The sequence below is a fragment of the Embiotoca jacksoni genome, unplaced genomic scaffold (assembly GCF_022577435.1).
Source record: "Embiotoca jacksoni isolate LCO1_2020_lvr unplaced genomic scaffold, fEmbJac1.0.p SCAF_23, whole genome shotgun sequence".
In the NCBI taxonomy this organism is placed as follows: Eukaryota; Metazoa; Chordata; class Actinopteri; family Embiotocidae; genus Embiotoca; species Embiotoca jacksoni.
In genome coordinates, this window is record NW_027185374.1 from 4,805,116 (window position 1) to 4,823,177 (window position 18,062).

General features: G+C 42.5%; 1 protein-coding gene across 1 annotated transcript; it reads right to left on the reverse strand.

Annotated features, from left to right (window-relative positions):
* Window positions 1–516: 516 nt before the first annotated feature.
* Window positions 517–17,894, reverse strand: lpin1b (lipin 1b). The gene is given in 21 exon segments (XM_069158368.1): window positions 517–2,114; window positions 2,203–2,306; window positions 2,496–2,610; window positions 2,751–2,903; window positions 3,157–3,243; window positions 3,704–3,852; window positions 4,151–4,289; window positions 4,387–4,448; window positions 4,561–4,653; window positions 5,358–5,427; window positions 5,559–5,652; window positions 5,749–5,933; window positions 6,039–6,132; window positions 6,690–7,041; window positions 7,136–7,256; window positions 7,348–7,461; window positions 8,477–8,631; window positions 8,633–8,761; window positions 10,491–10,586; window positions 10,675–10,878; window positions 17,232–17,894. Coding segments are annotated over 21 exon segments (2,760 nt in total). The 5' UTR covers window positions 17,301–17,894; the 3' UTR covers window positions 517–1,939.
* Between the last annotated feature and the right edge of the window lie 168 nt (window positions 17,895–18,062).

Consider the following 18,062-nt stretch of genomic DNA (forward strand, 5'->3'; position numbering starts at 1 on the left):
ACACAGTCTGATACATAGACTGATACACAGACTGATACACAGTCTGATACATAGACTGATACATAGTCTGATACAGTCTGATACGTAGACTGATACATAGACTGATACATAGTCTGATACAGTCTGATACATAGACTGATACACAGACTGATACATAGACTGATACATAGTCTGATACACAGTCTGATACATAGACTGATACATAGTCTGATACAGTCTGATACATAGTCTGATACACAGTCTGATACATAGACTGATACATAGACTGGGATAAAGCATCACTTATGCGTGTGGTGCACAGTTGCGTAATTTCCCTTCTGTTCTAGTACTATAAAAGTTCTCACTGAAAATGTTCATTAATACTATATATATATCACTGTATTAATTAATTACACAAATAATCAAATTAATTGCATATAATTTCAAGATTGGCTCATGGACTCTGCAAAAAATGCACAAAAAAAAAGCTGTGATTGTTCTAAAAAGTAACACAAAGAACACGCACACTCTCTGCAGTACCAAAGTATTTTTTTATTGAGTTCGATTACACCAATTTAACAATGAACTGGTCAAAAGATAACTGAGCAAATTATTGATCATGCTCACAGTTAAGGCAAAAATAAAACCATTTCAGGCTATTTTAGCTCTTTCATGGAAAGAATAATAGCGTTGCTAAAGAATGACATACACATCTCTCATAAACTGAACTGTAGGCTCATTGCTATTATACAATCAGCTGATACGTTCAGCAGCAGGTTGCTATGATAACAGCCCCCACTTTTATACTGAGTATGACCTCATATTATCTGTAGTATTATGGGAAATAAAGATCTCTCATGAGTCTGCTACAAAGAAAAAGGTCAAACACTCCTTTTAACACCGTGGCCTACTCTCCTCTCTACGCCCGAGAGAGTCTGATTAAGATTTCCAGATGTGGGTTTTGCTTCAAGTGATGGGAGTAAAGCTACAGTAAAAGAACCACACAGGTGTAAGCTACATTTTCTACAGTATCAGTGAGTTTCTGATCAGATAGTCAACAGTCAGGTGTTATTCTGTGAGCTGTAACTGAATGGATGAAAATTAAAATACATTTAACAAAGCTCACCACAGAAATGACATCAACACATGCACAGTGGTTCGGATACAAAAATAAAATACATGATCTCGCAGGTAAAGATATATTTTAAAGAGGAAGCGAATGGTTATGGCAATTAAATGTTGTGCTTTTCTGTTCTTTTTTGGCATTGCATTGTCTTAACAATTCATATTCATTCAGCGTACCTTTGTAAAGCTACATAGATATGGTCATTCATTTACTGAGTTTGATAATACATTTTGATGCACTATATAACTAACAGTTTCAAACAGACTGATAAATTACACGCGCACACACACACACACACACACACACACATAGTAACGCTACATAGTAAAACTAGTCTGCATATATGGAGCTGCATCTCCATGCTGATTGAGTCTTCAGTGAAAAAGTTCATGAGTAAGAAAATATATTTTAAATCGAGTATTTGGCAAAAGTTTAAGTAACTTGCTCTCTGGGGTATGCACCGTATGGACATGAGCACTGCTAAACAGATGCCATCGTATCTGTTAAATACAGAATACAACTGTGTGGATAAATAGCGACTGAGATAATGTGAACACTCCCTCCAAAATAACATCTGTGCTAAGCTGCCTGAATAAATTACTATTATTTCTTATATACATACATCTAGTCATATGACCACAGAGGCCATCTTTAGATAAAAGTGCACTGAATTATATCCATCTTGTGCGTTAAGACTTCTCACAGCAGATTGAGGTTGACTCTCTGCTGTGCACTACAAAAAGTGCTCCATCATCGATATAAAAATCGACAATAATATCACAGGCATGTAACCATTTCCGGGGGGGGGGGGGGGGCTGATCAGGCCGCAGGTAGTCAGCTGCTGGGGTCCGGAGTCTGTGGAGGTGTAGTTCCATGATGCTCCACCCGGGGGAGCTGCTGCCTCCAGTAGGTGAAGTGGCTGTAGGTGTCTGAGCAGGGGAAGTCGGAGGAGGAGGCTCGCATCTTCAGAGGGAACACGTGGTCCACCACCTCGCCCAAACGCACATAACTAAAGGAAGGTTGTTTTCGTGAGATGCATGAATGTGATGAAATCATTATACTGTAGTACAGTTAATGGAGATGGATGCAGGACTTACGATGAGATGTTGGTCTTGGCGTGTTCCTGCACCAGCTCTCCTTTAGGGTTTACTGTAAAAATCCTGTTCAGTGGCACTCCTACTTCTTTATAGGAAAATACATCCTACAAATATAAAAAGATGAAAAAAGGGATTTAAAGTTAGAGATTTATCAAAAGTTAACTTTGCCTACAATATACAGTAGCATATAAATGGCATTGATTTCCCATCACTGATTTTTATACCAAAGTGTGTTTGATAAGTTCATAAAATTAAATATACTGTACATAATGTGTGAAGATGTGTGTGTATACCGTCGGTCTGTTGCCAAACGCTGCGTAGAACGGCTCTTTGTTGGGGTAGAAGAGGTTCTTGATATCCGTGAGACACTCCACTTTAAACTTCTCCGGCTTCTTCTCAATCACCTCCCTGTCAAACACACACACGGAAAAAAAAAAAAAAACACAATCAATCTACAACACTGAAGGTTCCCCTGATTTTTGAAACAGTTTGTTTTATGACAAGAGCGTGTAGATTTAGAAGAGTGTGTGTTTGTGTGTGTGAATTACCTGTGCAGAGCTGAAAAGAGGCTGCTCGGGCTAAGGAGGACGGGGCCCATGGGGAGCATGGTGCCTCTCTCATTGACCCAGTGGAGGTAACCTCTGGTCATGTCTGCCATGCCGATGGCTCGAGCGGAACAATACAGGAACTTGTAACCATTTCTGATGGAGAGAGAGAGGAGATGAATATAGAGAGAACAACAACATGTGATGAATACAAAGTGATAACACTTACAATCACGTATGCTTGTAAATTATTCAGATGATTTGAAGAGTTTTGTTTTGCCTGTCTGCTATAATATATGTAAAAGATTTCTTGCAATTTGTGCCTCTATGTTTTGCTTAAACACTGCTTTAATGTTTCATTAAAAAAAAACACTGTGACAATAGAGTGTTAAAAAGAAGTAGTGCTTACTGGCTGACTTTGTGGTAGAGGTGTGCAATTCCCTGGTGAGTCCAGTCTTTCCCCAAAGTAGGCAGAATATGACCCAAAGTGTCTGACCTGGGCACAAAAAGACAAACAAGAGACATTGGAGCATGTGAGGGACTATTCTTTAGTCTCAAACATACTGTTAAGAATGACTTTCTTGGACAATTTTTTTTAGCCTACGAGATCGGAAATCATGTTAATTTTAGGTTGAAAGAAAATAAAATTATTGAGATTAAAAGATATTTACCACCGCGCTCTCCTAAATATTTGCATTCATGAGGCTGTGCATTTAATCTTCAAATAAAAAAATTGCTTTATAAGCAACATTAAATAAATATGACAAACCGCTATGGAGACTTTACTTTACCATACTGAACCCTCCAAGCCATTAAATAGTAACTGAGGCCACACAAAAAAAAAAATCAGCATACAGATGACCCTGTATTTGGAGCCATTTCTGTATCCACCCGGTTCTCACGCCAAACTAAATTTAAATAAAAGGTAAAAGTGTATAAACACACGTATCACACACCTGGTGATGGTTCCATCGATGTCAGAGATAATGATCTTGTCGTCCCAGTTCCAGAGGTAGATGGTGCCCTGACAACGGCAGGTTCCCTGGTACTGAGTGGTCACGCTGAACATAACATCATTAGGACCGTCCTGCAACTGAAGAGACAGCTGTGTGTGTGTGTGTGTGTGTGTGTGTGTGTGTGTGTGTGTGTGTGTGTGTGTGTGTGTGTGTGTGTGTGTGTGTGTGTGTGTGTGTGTGTGTGTGTGTGTGTGAATGCAAATGTGTGTGAGAGAGAGAGAGGGAGAGGGGGAGAGAGAGAGAGAGAGAGAGAGAGAGCGAGCGAGAGGGGAGGGGATGGAGGGAGGGTTGGGGAGGAGAGAAAATACATGAAAACCAACTCAGAGTTTATTCTTACAGTAATAGTCTGAGGGATTGTTTTAAATATATCCAAATTTGTGTCCTCACCAGCTGCTCTGATGTGAGTCGGAGTGTTTTCTTATAAGACACGCCCCCTGATGTGAGTCCAGCATCTGACTGGAGAGTATTAGAGCTCTGCATGGCTGCCCTGTGTTCTTCATCACTCGAGGATGACTCTTCTTTATGTCTGTCGTCGGACGGGTCAACAGATCGTTAAATGTTGGAAATGAGCCGTTAAATTATGAGTGAGGTTGTTTTTTTTTGTGGTGGGAGTGTTTTCTTACCTGCTCGTCATTTTCCCGATCTGCTCAGCAGAGCCACAGGCGCCGAGCTCAGAGGCCGAATCCTACAAGAGCAATTTCATACTCATTTACTGAACAAATGACACAGAAATATGTGAAATAAGCTCCAACCTCCTCCAGAAACTCTGACTGTATCAACAGAAAATAAGAAATTACCGCTTTGGCGCTGTTGTTTCTGCCTCTCCAGGAAAACCACCACCTCCCTCCTTTCTTGGGCATCTTCTCCTTCATGATGTTCTCCACTGCAGCCTGAAGTGGTACGCACAACCCAAAAACAACAACAACAACACAACGCCATAAAAAAATACACTTAAAACAAAAAACTGAAATCAAACCGGACCATAAATCAATTAAATGAATGAATGAATCGACTAAATAAATCAAGAATGTGTCTGCGGCTGGGACGGGGGAAAATAAAGCGAGAGAGCAGGTATTGGGGAAGAGAGATGGAAAGAGAAGGAAGGACGAGGGAGGTAGAGGAAGTAAAAACATAACAATGGATGAACAAACAAGATAGTAATAGAGTTGAAATGACTCTGACATACAGAGCTGTAGCCCAAGACACCAGTCAGACAGCAGAGAAGGAACTCTAAGGTTGAGTGAATATAACTGAGGCAAGAGAACTGATAAATGGATGAATGGACCGAAGGAGTGGAGGAGGGGGGAGTGATGGAGTTGGAGAGGGAGAGAACACAGAGGAAGACAACTTGAGGGCCGAAATAACACAGATTCAGTGCATGTTTGTCCATAGTTGCAGCTACAGAAGATTGTAAGGTTGTAGGGTTATAGATCACACATTAAGTATAATGTAATGTAATAGAAGAGATATCCAAGAGATCTGTACAGAGATTCAGACATAAATAATGCAGTACCGCTTTCAGACAGAAGGGGGAAAGCTTTTCATGTAATACAGATTCATTAGTATTTGTGCTGTGTGTTCTGTAGTCTTTTACCTTTGGCAGAGGTTTCTGAAAGGCTTGCATAGCCAGGACAAGCGGAGCCGCAGTGCTCCAATTATAGTACCTAAGGAAAAAAAATATATATATATTTCTATCAAAACACTGTCAGCCAAATTTATTTGATAAAAACTATCCATTAGGCCTGTTATTTTTGCTGCAGTGTGTGACAGATAAATCTAAGTGAGCATGTCTTACTTTGAGCCAATTTTCACGACTAAGTTGGGGTCGTCGATGACGGACGGGTTCTCTGTGAACTGCTGATAGGAGATGATCTTCTCATGAAACTGCTCTGTGAAGGCAAAAACACACGTGTCATGTTCAACAGCTCACAACACGGTGCGTGAAGCGTATCCAGGGAGTCGCGTCGTGTCGATCAATGATGTACCTTTCGTGATCTCCCTGTTGTCGGTGAGTCCTCCACACAGAGAGATGGCGATGGATGGCAGGTCGGACATGTGGTCACAGTAGCTGTCCACTCCGCTGTCTCCTCCAGAGCTGACCGACTGCGGAGACAAACTGGTGCTGTGGAGGCCCGGGTCAGACATGCTCCTCGCTGTTGCCCCGCTGCCACTACAGAGGAGGAGACATTGATTATGTGGACCAGAAAGTGGCAGCAGTTCAGAGGTACCACTGAGTTAAAGCATCCTTCACACGCTTTTGTGTCTGTCAAAATACCTCTTAGGGAAGTAAAGGGCTGCCACTTCAGGCTCGAGCCCGGTGATGTCATCCAGGTAAATTCCATCAGAGCCAAGATGGCGGCTCCTTTTGTCTGCAACATAGAAAAGGCCCATGTGAAATCAACCGTCAGCTGTGGTTTATCCATCCAAAAAATTATTTCCCTACTCAGTTTCGACAGGAAAAATGAAATCAGTGTTTGGCCTGATGCACTATGAAAAAGACTGCGGATGGATCTTTATGGTGGCTATGAACTGTTGAGTTAGCCTGAAAAAGTGAAGCGTCTTCGTCAGAACCAAATCCAATTTCCTGTCTGTGTTCATGTTTATGTTAATAGACAGAGATTTGCATAATTTACTGATGTAAATATGTCTTTTTAACATAATTAAATCAGTGCAAAATTAAACTAGAAGATAATTTTTCTTTTAGCTGTCCCGGTTAGCACCTAGATCACTGTTGATTTACTATTTTGAGCTGCAGCTGCTCACCCTGATACAAAGCATGGAATGATATTTGGTTTGTGGTGCATCGAAAATAAAATACCACCACAAGCCAAATATAGGAATACAGCTGAGAGATCTGGAAGCGATATCGTACCCCGAGGGAAAAACTGGTTTAACTGGCTTTTTATGGAACAATATCGACTGTTACCTTTTCTCTTAGATGGGGAGTCTGTCTTGCCCGGCGGACGAGGCAGCGTCTCCTCCATGTCGGCCGTAATACGAGCCGCCACGCCTCCCGCTGCTGTGACCTGCGTCTCCGAAGTCGCTGTCTGAGACTCCATCCTCGAGGGTTCGGACTCCATCCCGACTGTGACGACTGTTTCCTCTGTGACCACCGTCCCCTCCGGCATCAGCAGCCGCAGCGCTGATATTTCAGAGCAGGGACCGCATTGTTCTGAAGACATCTCGTGAGTGATCACACGGAAGTGAGTGCTTTTAGATACGGGGATGGATACAGGGCAAACTGGCGGAGAGTTGGACTTCAGTGGGAGGAAGGACGGCTGGGAAAGAGGATGATGATGAGAATACTGCAACTTTGACAGCACTCGACCTACAACAGATAATCAGATGTGTTCACAGCGGATGCTTTCCTACCGTGGCGGCCTGTGGCAGCTCTCCCCATGCCCAGTGCATGGCTGGGTTCTGATTGTCTGCGTCGGACATCTTCATCAGCTCGGAGTCACTCTTGGGAGAGGTGGGGCGAAAGTTTCCGGGGCTGAGAGAGGAAGAGGTGATAAATAAAAGTTATTCATCGGTTTATTCTAAATATTCTGCAGGTGAGTGTAGATTTTGTGTGAGTGGAGCACCTCTGGATGGGGCTCCAGTCCCCATCTGAACGAGTGTAGATGCCAGTCTGTGTGAAAGACCCGCTGGTCGAACCAACTGTTGTCTCCTCTCTCAAGACATCCCGAGCAGAAGGCCTGTAACACACAAACACACACACGCACAGACATCACAGTCTAACTCCATACAATGTAGTGTCTGTTATTTTGTTATTTGAAATTTCCTTTTTCCTCCCATTTCCCATAACAAGAACCACACAGCATGCCTGAACTGGTTTGCAATACGCCTGCAGCCCATTGAGACTGCTGTCAATCTGGCATCTGTGCCTTTTTTTTTTTTTCCAACCTGCATGATGGTTTGATATTGTGCAAAAATATGACTTCCAAAAAGATCAAAATAATTTGCCTATATATACCCAAAAGCGCATAAAGAAATGTTGTTTTGAAGCAGTTAAAGTTTCCTTTGTTTACACTCTGTATACAACCATCCTGTTTACTGAATACCAGAAGCTGCAGCACTCTGTGGGATTCTGAGAATGTAAAAACCTGGTGTTGTTTTACACCCGTGTAAAGTTGAGAGGAGCCAGAATTCAGATGTAATGGACCCCCCCTCCCCCTCACACAGATGAGAATATGTGTTATTATTGGGCACTTATTTACAGATGCTGCTGTATTTAATTCTACGCAGACATGCAGTGAGCTACGATATCAATGTTTTACACTGAATACTGCACAGCGCACGACATGAAAGAAAAACCACGCAGTGAGGACGTTTCCTGTGAAATCACAGTGCAGACATAATGTTTTCCATATGGTTTTAAGCATCTTATCAGTGTGTGTGTGTGTGTGTGTGTGTATCGGTGCCACAGCAGAAGGCTTCTCCACTACAGTCTGTTCATTCTTGCCTGGCAGACTCCTGTTTCTTTGCAGCTGCTCTCAAAAGCTCATTTTGGTGATGAATTGCTGTTTATCTCACTGTCCACCCATTCACCCCTCCCTCACACTGTCACGTGTATCCTCTGTGTATTTCCTCCAGTATTTCCCAACAGTTATCCAATTCCTTTTTAATTTCCTTCATCCTCATCATCACACACACACACACACACACACACACACACACAAACTTCCATTCTTCCTCTCTATCCTTTCTTACCTGTTGCTCCCCATTCTCGTCCCTTCGTCTGAGCTGATGTCTATGGTGAACATGTCCTCGTCCGCCGAGTAGTCGCCGATCCTCCTCATGCTGTCCGCCCGAGCCTTCCTCCTCCGCTTCCTCCTCTTCTTCATCACCCCGCCGCCGTTCTCCCCCGTTGCTCCCGATGGCGCCCAGGGTCTGTATGGGCGGCCCGGAGCTCTTCCCCAGCATCAGGGAGGAGCTCATCAGAGCGGCCCCGTCTGACAGGATGGGAGACGTGGCCAGGTGGAAGGGAACCACTTCCTGTTTGGAGCAGAAACAGAAGTAGTGAAATAGTGAGGGATTTCTTGAACTTGACACCGAAGAATCTCAACATATAGAAACTGTGTAGAATTTTGAGTGAACTTGAGACTTTTAAATGTTACGAATCCTAAATGTTTGCATTGAAATTAAGTGTCTACATGCAACACAGAGGACCATTTTGTTTTTCTTATTTGAAAGTTATCCAGACAAAACAACATGTGACTGAGCAACTAGCCATATTATCTCTGGCATTAACATGAAACCATTAACTTAATCAAAAACGTGGCATCAAAAACACTGCCTGGCAGGCATCCTTTTATCAACACTTTCAAAGTACATCTTAAAGTTTGGAAAAATTCCCACTAAATCATGACTGTTAGTTTACTGCATGAGTTTAACGTGAGGCAAAGGTGCCCAGTCACTGCCAAACTGTTTGCAGAAACTTGAAATGAAAGGGTGCCAAAGAATGAAACAGCCAATCAGAAACAGCAGTCTGTTCCTCCGTTCTCCGAAGTCCATTTCCTCATCGCTCCTTCTAGGAAAGAAAAAGGCTTTCTAGGAGGGTGTCCTGCTGTTGGTACAGGGTAGTGTAAATGTGTACCGTGTGTGTGTGTGTGTGTGTGTGTGTGTGTGTGTGTGTGTGTGTGTGTGTGTGTGCACGCAGACATATGAAAAGAAAGAGAGGGAAGAAAACTTTTATGACCGTATGATTTGTGGTTTGACAATACTGCCTCACGTTTTGCTCCCCTGTGCCAAGAAAATGGGTTCCAAGACACAATGCTCCTCCCTTCCTCGCTCCAGCCGGGTAATCTGACCCCACTCTGGGGGAAATAAATCACCCACTTTCCTTGTTGGAGCGCTCCCCCCCTCCCCCCCCCCCCCCCTCCCCGGCTTCAGTGCTTTATTGCTTGTTTATGTGGCTGCACACTTCCTCGTGTGTATACAATAGCAGAAATAAAGGCATTTTATCATGACGTTACATGTGACTTGACTCTTTCAATCTGCAACTCAAAACTTCAGAAAACCAAATGAAAACAATGGAAAAGCCAGCTTTCCATAAAAAAGGGGAAATTATTTTTCCATAAAAAGGATCTTTTGGATGGCTCTCACAGGCTTCATAAACATAAAAAAAATTGAAGTAAAATTAGAGAGAATGGAGGATTTCTGACTTTAATATATTAAACTAGTCCAACTTCAGCCATTTGTCTAACAGTAAAGCCAAATTCACAACCAATAAAACATCTGAAATACTTATTTCTCTGGCAAGAAACTTCACTCTTTAGATTTATCCTCAGTTTTAGGGCCACACAATTTAATATAGGTCAGAGAGCCAGGGTTGGGAAATGCTGCCTTCAGGACTCACTGATGAACAGAGCAAGTCTGCAAAAGGAAAGGAAAAAATTCCTGGCTGCGGTGCCAACTCTGCACACAGCGTGAACTTGTTCAAACTACTATGACGACGTGTAAGGAGGAAAACAGTTTGGATAATGCTTCCCGCTCATAAACATGGGTGTGTCTTGGTTTTAGGATGTCAGTGAGGCAGGAATGATGTGATTTCATTTGAATCTTGTTTTTATTTGAATCATTTAAATGTATTACCCTTCAAATAACATCCTCGGTATAGTAAAGCACTTCACTGCTCGTCCTTCAAATTAAGACAGATTAACCATCTTTATTATATCCATCCATGACAAAATGTCATGACCATAGTAATTTTCCTGATCATTACCTGATCATTTTCTGTTTCTTGCACAAAGAACGCCTCTCCATTGTCCCCGAGCTTCATATGTAGATCCACAGGCTCTCCATTGATTTCCATGTCCACCTGGAGGAGAGAGGAGTGAAGCGGGGGAGAGTAAGAGCTGAACAAACTTTCCCCCCTAAAAATAGATACCTTGCTTTGATCGCCTTACCACTTTCTCTCGGGACCGGAGGACGCCCATCTTGCCAAAGCGCACGTGGAAAGGCGAGCACTGCAGGGAGCCATCGGGCTGCCTCACTACGATGACGTCAATGCAACCAGAGAGGGTGGCTGGATTGAGGCCTCGGTACAGCTCTTTGACCTGGACAAACACCTGACCTGCCAACTGGCCCACGTAGTTCATGGTCTGACGGGTCTGGTGGGTTGAAGACGAGGCAGGGACAAGAAAGGACATGAGAAATTATTTAGCAACATCACCATGTCTAAGGCCTAAAAATGATACTGAGTCGTGATTACGAAGCTCCATAGCTAAAGATTTAATAAAGCCTTGAACTCGGTCAACCTTCAAAAGTGTTTATGGTTGTCGAGGTGTTCATGAGCCGGCGTTGGCTGTCAAAGCTCTGATGACGTATGACTCTGCTTGAGAGGAAATGGGGTGACTCTGATCTAAAAATCACTTTTCTATATGTGTAATAGACAATGAGGAAATGGAGGCTGCTTCCTATTCAGTGCTCTTGTAATTCCCCCAAAACAATCTGTGGCCTACATACTGTAGAAGGACCCTGTTGCCACTTTGACCTCCCTGCCCTCTTCTCCCGCTCTGGCATAAATCTGGAAATCCTATCCAACTGTTTTCCATTTACCCCAGACATCAGAGGTGAAAAGGCAGACTAAGTTAGACCAGTCGCAATCACTCCGACGAAGGTGGCGTCATAACTTTCTGTGGTGTTTATTGGCCGAGCGAAACCACAGCGTCATGAGATCAGGGACAGCAATGTTTTCACAGACAATGCAAACCTCTTTTAAATGTGAAAGGACACTGAGTTCATCAGTCTGAGTATATATGCTCGATCATCTTTGTATTGTTGCGTAGCAGCCACAGACAGTTCATTTTATTTTGTACACTGTAAACAGAATTTGTTTCTGATTTGACAGTAGCATGGCAGGAAAACAACTGAAGGCATTGACTGATCCATTTTGTTTTGAAAATATATTTTCAACCAGGTTCCTATACGCAATAAAGGTTGTCTGTGTCATCTCAATGAAATGAGATTAGAGCTCCCTTTAAAAACAAATGTAATGAACTTACTTCTTTGTCTGCCATCAGTTCTACATTAAGGAAGATTTGCATATTATATTTATCTCTAATCAAAGTAAATAAAGTAAGGAAGGTGAGGAAATGAATGAAATCAAGAGTGTTCATTCAACCTTATCTTTGCTGTCCCCAGACCCTGACTTGATTACATTTGCCATATGTATATCTTTGAAAACTCCTTGGAGCTAACTATTAACAGAAGGGGGATGGAGAGGGGGGCTGACCTTGATTCAGTTGACAGTGGGCCCCTAAATTGTTGCAGCTCCAGTGAAGAAAGGGTTGGAACAATGCCAACACATCTCTCTTACAAAACACCCCCTTTGAGCACGTGTGACTAGGAAGAAGAGGCCCCTTTACAGAAGAACAGGGGCCCTAATTTTAGAGCAGCAGACGAATCTGCAAGCTGAATCTTAAAATACGTCTTGTAAATGACCTTCACCGTGTTACATTATTAATCGAGTTTCCCACCGAGGTATTGAGTTGCAAGGCTGCTGGCAGACAGAGCTGATTCTCAGAGACTTTTGTTGTGAAAAGCTGCTGTATGGTGCAGAGCAGCTTCATCTAAAAATAGACCGCCTTGTTTTAGTGATGAAACAAAATGAGGAAGAAGGTCTGTCCAAACACTGGCAACAGCAGAGCTGGATGAGGGGATCAAATCAAATCCTGACTTTCAGTCCAGCTTTACGCGTGACTAATGTTGCAAAATTGCGGTATGTTCATTAGTTGAATGTGTTTACAAGCTGCAGTTTTGAACATTTTGCCACAGACAGGAATCTGTCTGGGCCACTCAGCAGATAATGTTTTGCGTGTATGAACAGAGAGTCTTTCATTTTGACCAAGTCTCATTAGTCCCACATAACTACACAGACATATCCCCATGTGCCTCACAAAATAAAAATCAATTATTTAAGAAAATAAAAGCATCGGCTTGTAAGTGGAAGATTCGAAAGACACCCGACAATACATATATCTGACACTAACAACCAATCAGCTTCTCAAAACGCACAATTAAAGAGAAAAACTATTAAAAATCCATTGGATGTGAGTAAATAGCTGACTCATACATCCTCACGGTGCAAATAGAAAATGTTATATGAATGATGCATGCTTAAGGACGCAAATATGTACAGAGCACATAAGTCAGTAGGCTACATCACCCATATCATCAAACAGGCAGGTGCGGACACAACCATATGAAACAGACACATACCTTTTAAGAGCTGAAATATGCTGGCGGGCTTTAACACCACACAGGGACCAGCGTGTCCTCAGCGGCGAAGAACAACACAATAAGACATTATAGAAGCGTTCCCTGTTTCCCGGTAGAGGTGTTGTCTTAGAATAATACGGCCCTGATCTGCTGTCATCTACTCACAGATACCAAAAAAAACCAAAAAAACGACTATTTAAGTGAAAGCGGTACTCATTCCTCCCTGTGAGCGAGACTGTCTCTTTACTCTGTCTGACGGAGAGCCTTGTGGGCCGTGACGTCACCCGCAGCGAAAACCCCGCTATTGGCCAATCAGCGTCGAGCTGTTTGAGTTTCCAGACGCACCACCGTTACAGCTGCCACAGCGGCGACACAAAACCACACAGCCCAGCAACATAGCGGCTTTCTCACTTTATGGGCACACAGCTGACTCGTACTCTCGAAGTGGGAACAGCTTTTGGCGTGTTTTTTTTTTTTTTTTTTTTTGTCGCATTTTCACGTGCATTTCTATTTGTTAGTGGACGCCGCTTTTATCAGGTCAAGTTCATAAAATACACATTCAAGTTTATGGAGGTGACTGACAAGCTGAAAACTACAAGTGCCCCCCCCCCCTGCGAAACCTGTAAGCGACATGTCCCAGTCTGAAGAGCACTGAGGTATCCAGGGTGCTGTGACGGCAGGAAGCAGCGTGGCTACGTCAGCGTTTGAAGTCACTAGGTGTGAGTCTGATGCGGTGAGGCGATCTCTCCGACCAATCACAGCCCTGCCTAATAGCACATGCCATGTTAGCTGTTATAGAGCGAGACCTTCCAGGGAAGAGAGACTGTGTGGCAGGAAGACATTTAATGTCTGTTATAACAGCTATTCCTGCTATACACAAGTTAAACTTAGACACACTGAACAGACAATAACAAAAGCCCTAATGTAAATGCACTTTAATTCATATAGGATTCAGATTCCCTATGATGAATGGTAAAGATACATTTTTGCCAAAAGCAAACTTATATATGGTGGACGAAGTATTCAGATCCTGTGCTCAAGTAAAAGTACGAATACGATGAAAAAAAATACCTCATTACAAGTTAAAGTCCTAACTTTGGTTAAAAAAATGCTGGTTAAGTACAGTAGTATTAGCAGCAAAATGTAGTTAAAGTAGTGAAGTAGAAGTACTGGTTTGGTCCCTTTGATAGATATATTATTATATTTGTCATCATTAGATTATTGATAGTGAAGTATCAGTGACACAGCAGCATGTTTCTGTTGTAGCTGCTGCAGGTGGAGCCAATTTGAACTACTTTATATTCGGTTTTATATCCAGGGACAGCAGATGAATGTGATGGGTCATCAGATTACGACTGGGAGAGGAAAGAAGAAAAAAAACAAAGATACAGAAATGTGTGGGGGGGTTTTTTTTGGCAGTGGAAGTGGAAGTGGAAGTATAAAGTAGCATAAAATGAACTACTCAAGTAAAGTCCAACTGCTCTCAAAACTATAATTGGTCATGCGAGTCCTCTATGCATCAATTCTTGGATGGGGTACACGCTACCACAGTCTCATGTGCAGCCACACTACAACCAGAACTGGTTCAATGTGTGTGTGTGTGTGTGTGTGTGTGTGTGTGTGTGTGTGTGTGTGTGTGTGTGTGTGAGAGAGAATGTGTGTTTGTGTGCACGGGACCTAATTGTTTTTCCAGATTGTGCTGCAGTCTCTCTCTAGGCTGAACCAGAAGGGGAAGAATGTTCACCTTTGTTCGGGTTTTTCCATCAAAGCAACACTGAGCGATGAGTGTAGTTATCTTGTGTGACTCGAATACTTTTGAAATGTTCAAACTGCCGTGTGAGGACAGCATTACAATGAATTAAGTTAATAAAATGAAGTAAAAAAAAAAAAAAAAAAAAAAAGCTAGTGTGCAGATTGTTATTGTTATGTTGTATAGTGTCCCAGCTATTGGCTACTGCTCCGGCTGTGTGTGTCTGAATGTGTGTGCGTTGTGGTTGTGCAGGTTCAGTGCGTTTTGTTTCAGTTCAGAGAACTGTGTCTCGTTAAACTGCTGACCCTGAAGCAGCCTCAGCTAAAACTCAGCCGTTTTATGAGTGATTGAATTTGCGGGATTGTTGTTCTTTTTACAGCATAACAAGTTCGGTTATGTAAAATGAATCGTGGTTTACACTTTTGTCAAGCAGTTGGATTGACATCTTTGGCTCTAGGAAATACGAGGTGTGCTCTAATTAGTCCCTTTCATTGATCATTTTTTGTCACTGTAAAATAGCCTACATTTAAATGTACATTTAGAATTCACACAATGAAAAAATAGGCATACATACTTATGAGGAAGCTCTTTTTTTCTCTCCAGCATAACTTCTGTTACGTTTAACAAACTACGAGAAACTGCCACAACGATTACAACTTTTATCACATCCTGAATACACAATGTGGATCTGTGCATTTAATTAATGATCACAGTTTTAATTGCAGCGAACAAAACAACTCACAAATGGGAGTTGACCCTGCAAGTGACACTGACATATCAACAGACTCAACAGATGGAGGGCCGCAGGCCAAAAATAAATGCTCATAATATGTGAAAATAAATTTCATTAAAATTTAATATTTACACCAAATTTGCATTAAAAGTCTAAATTGAAATTTCAAAATAATTAAAGCACTTCTTTTTAATCTGCAACATAGTAATTTTACTATTTTGCAGAAATTGTTGTAAAAAATTGAAAGCAGCCATATTCTTCTGTTTGTGAAAATAAACACGAGCTTGTCAAAAGTCGCAGTGTGCCAAAACAAAGATAGTACAGGCCAAACGTAGCCCGCAGGCCCCACGCTGAGACTTTCGATGAACTCATAAATACGACATTAACAGTCCCTTTCATCAAGTAAATCCACTGACAATCCTTTGAACACCAGGCGTGACACACTTTTTGGTACTCCAGCACCAGCAGCGGTCAGCCGATGCTGATTTCCACGGAGACAGGCCGACACCAGGTCTGACTCACTGGGTTCTCTGAGGATATATGAGCCACACAGCTGCTCTAACTGACATGTTTCAAAGAACAAACTGTTTTGCCAGGAAGAACTGAATACTGTGCGCACAAAAACAGCACCATAGCAATTTCATTTACAACATGTAAGGTCAGTGGTGTGACGATGAGAAACAAGCTGACATTTGACAGTTTCACTGACCTGCTCAGCAACATTTATCTGCAGAGTAAAAGCAAACACACACATGGTGCTGTTTGGTTGCATTATGTGCATTTACACATCATCAGAAGAGGCCCAGATTGACCTTTTTTTTGGCTCTGCAAATAAAATGTTCCCTCTCAGCTGAGAGGAATTTCTTGGCTTTTGTGGTCTCACACTGTTCAGCCAACCACAGCTCTGAATATATAAAAGTAGTTATCAGCTGACTGCTCCTATGCAGCAGTCACTTGGTTTAAAACTTGACCAACTCTGCACTCTTTGCATCCAGTCATCAAACGCAACACGTACAAGCACCCATCACTCTGATTAGACGTCATTTCAGCTAACTCAGAAAAGGCACATTGTTTAAAAAAACCGTATTGCATAATCTTTTCCACATGCTTGATATTAAGGCCACTGATTGGCTCAGGCTATTCTGACCTAAGAGTCATAAGACTTCACAGAAACCTGGATTCAGGGATTAAAAAGAAAAACTACCCAAAATGAGTGAGATTATGAGTAACAGTGCAAGGTTTAAACACTTTTGAGCAAAATATTTATTTGACTTATGGTTTTAGATTGTGAAATGAAGGAGAGAATGAAGTCATTCATGAAAATAGTTTTTTTTTTTTTTTTTTTTTTTTTTTTAAACACGTCTCATAACTGTTTCTTGAAAAAACACTAAATTTAGAGGGGGTAAAAGGATCACCTGATCCATCAGGCCATTACTCCTCCCAGCTTCTCTCCTCTCGTGGCCCCCTCCACTCCCCTTTCTCCTGCCCCTTCCCAAGTTCCAGTTGGAGCAGATCATCTTACGTGGGGGATTAGTGACCCCCCCCCCCCCCCCCCCCCCCCCCCCCCCCGCTCTGCTCACACCATCTCTGCTCTGAGAACCACTTACAAGACTTTAAAAAGCTGTTTTGAATATTTTCTTCATGTTCAGTTTTAATCAGAACAAAAGATAAAAGCGGAAAGCTGAAAGACACAAAACAGGTTTCATTTACCCACATTTATGTTTCTTTCACACATGCAGAGGATTTACAAATCCCTTTACCCAGCTCCAGGTGGTGTCATCGTGCTGAACAGCCTCATCGAACTCTTCTCCATCCTCTGACGATGTCATGATTCCATAATGTGTTTGATTTCCAGCTGCAGTTGTCTCAGCAGATGAGACGAGTCCACAAGTCTGCGCCCTTCGAGAACTTGTGTCTTCACTCTCCAAGCATGTAAAGTGTCTGACTGTCAAGTGCGAGTGGACAGCGTCTTACTTGGGCCCACTAGTGAGAAACCTGAGACAGCCCAGGAGTGGTCATCATCCACCAGACCCTCTGACAGGCATCTGGGGAAGGGGACAACCTGTTCGGATTGTTTGACTGTGTTCGTCCGAGTGGACATCCTCAGTTACAAAGGATCACACACCAATCAGACAGCACATTGCACTGGCACACAGGTCCCCCGGCTAAAAGATGCCCTACTGATTTTTTTTTTTAATGTCGAAATATCTCGGTAGTTAAGCGAGAGACTGTGACACTTGCTGTTGGTGTCGACCTGGTTTTGTTGACCGTGATTGGGCCGTCACTGACATTCAAGCAAGACCACCTGTTGTATGGGGTGAAGTGCAGGTCTGTACCCAATCACTCTTCCAGTGAACACTGTAATTAATATGACAGTGCCATCACTGTTGCAGTGGTGACCTTTGGTAGATATTTGATAGACCAGCTGAGAGCCAGTGCCAACATCCACCTTCTTCAGTTTTAGACTGCACCGCCCTCCAGTGTTCAATAAAGATAAATACATGAGGACTTGGAAATAAAGGACTAGAGATGCCTTCACTTGAGGCTTTTAAACTCTGACCTTACAAACCAATAAACTGACATCTTGGACG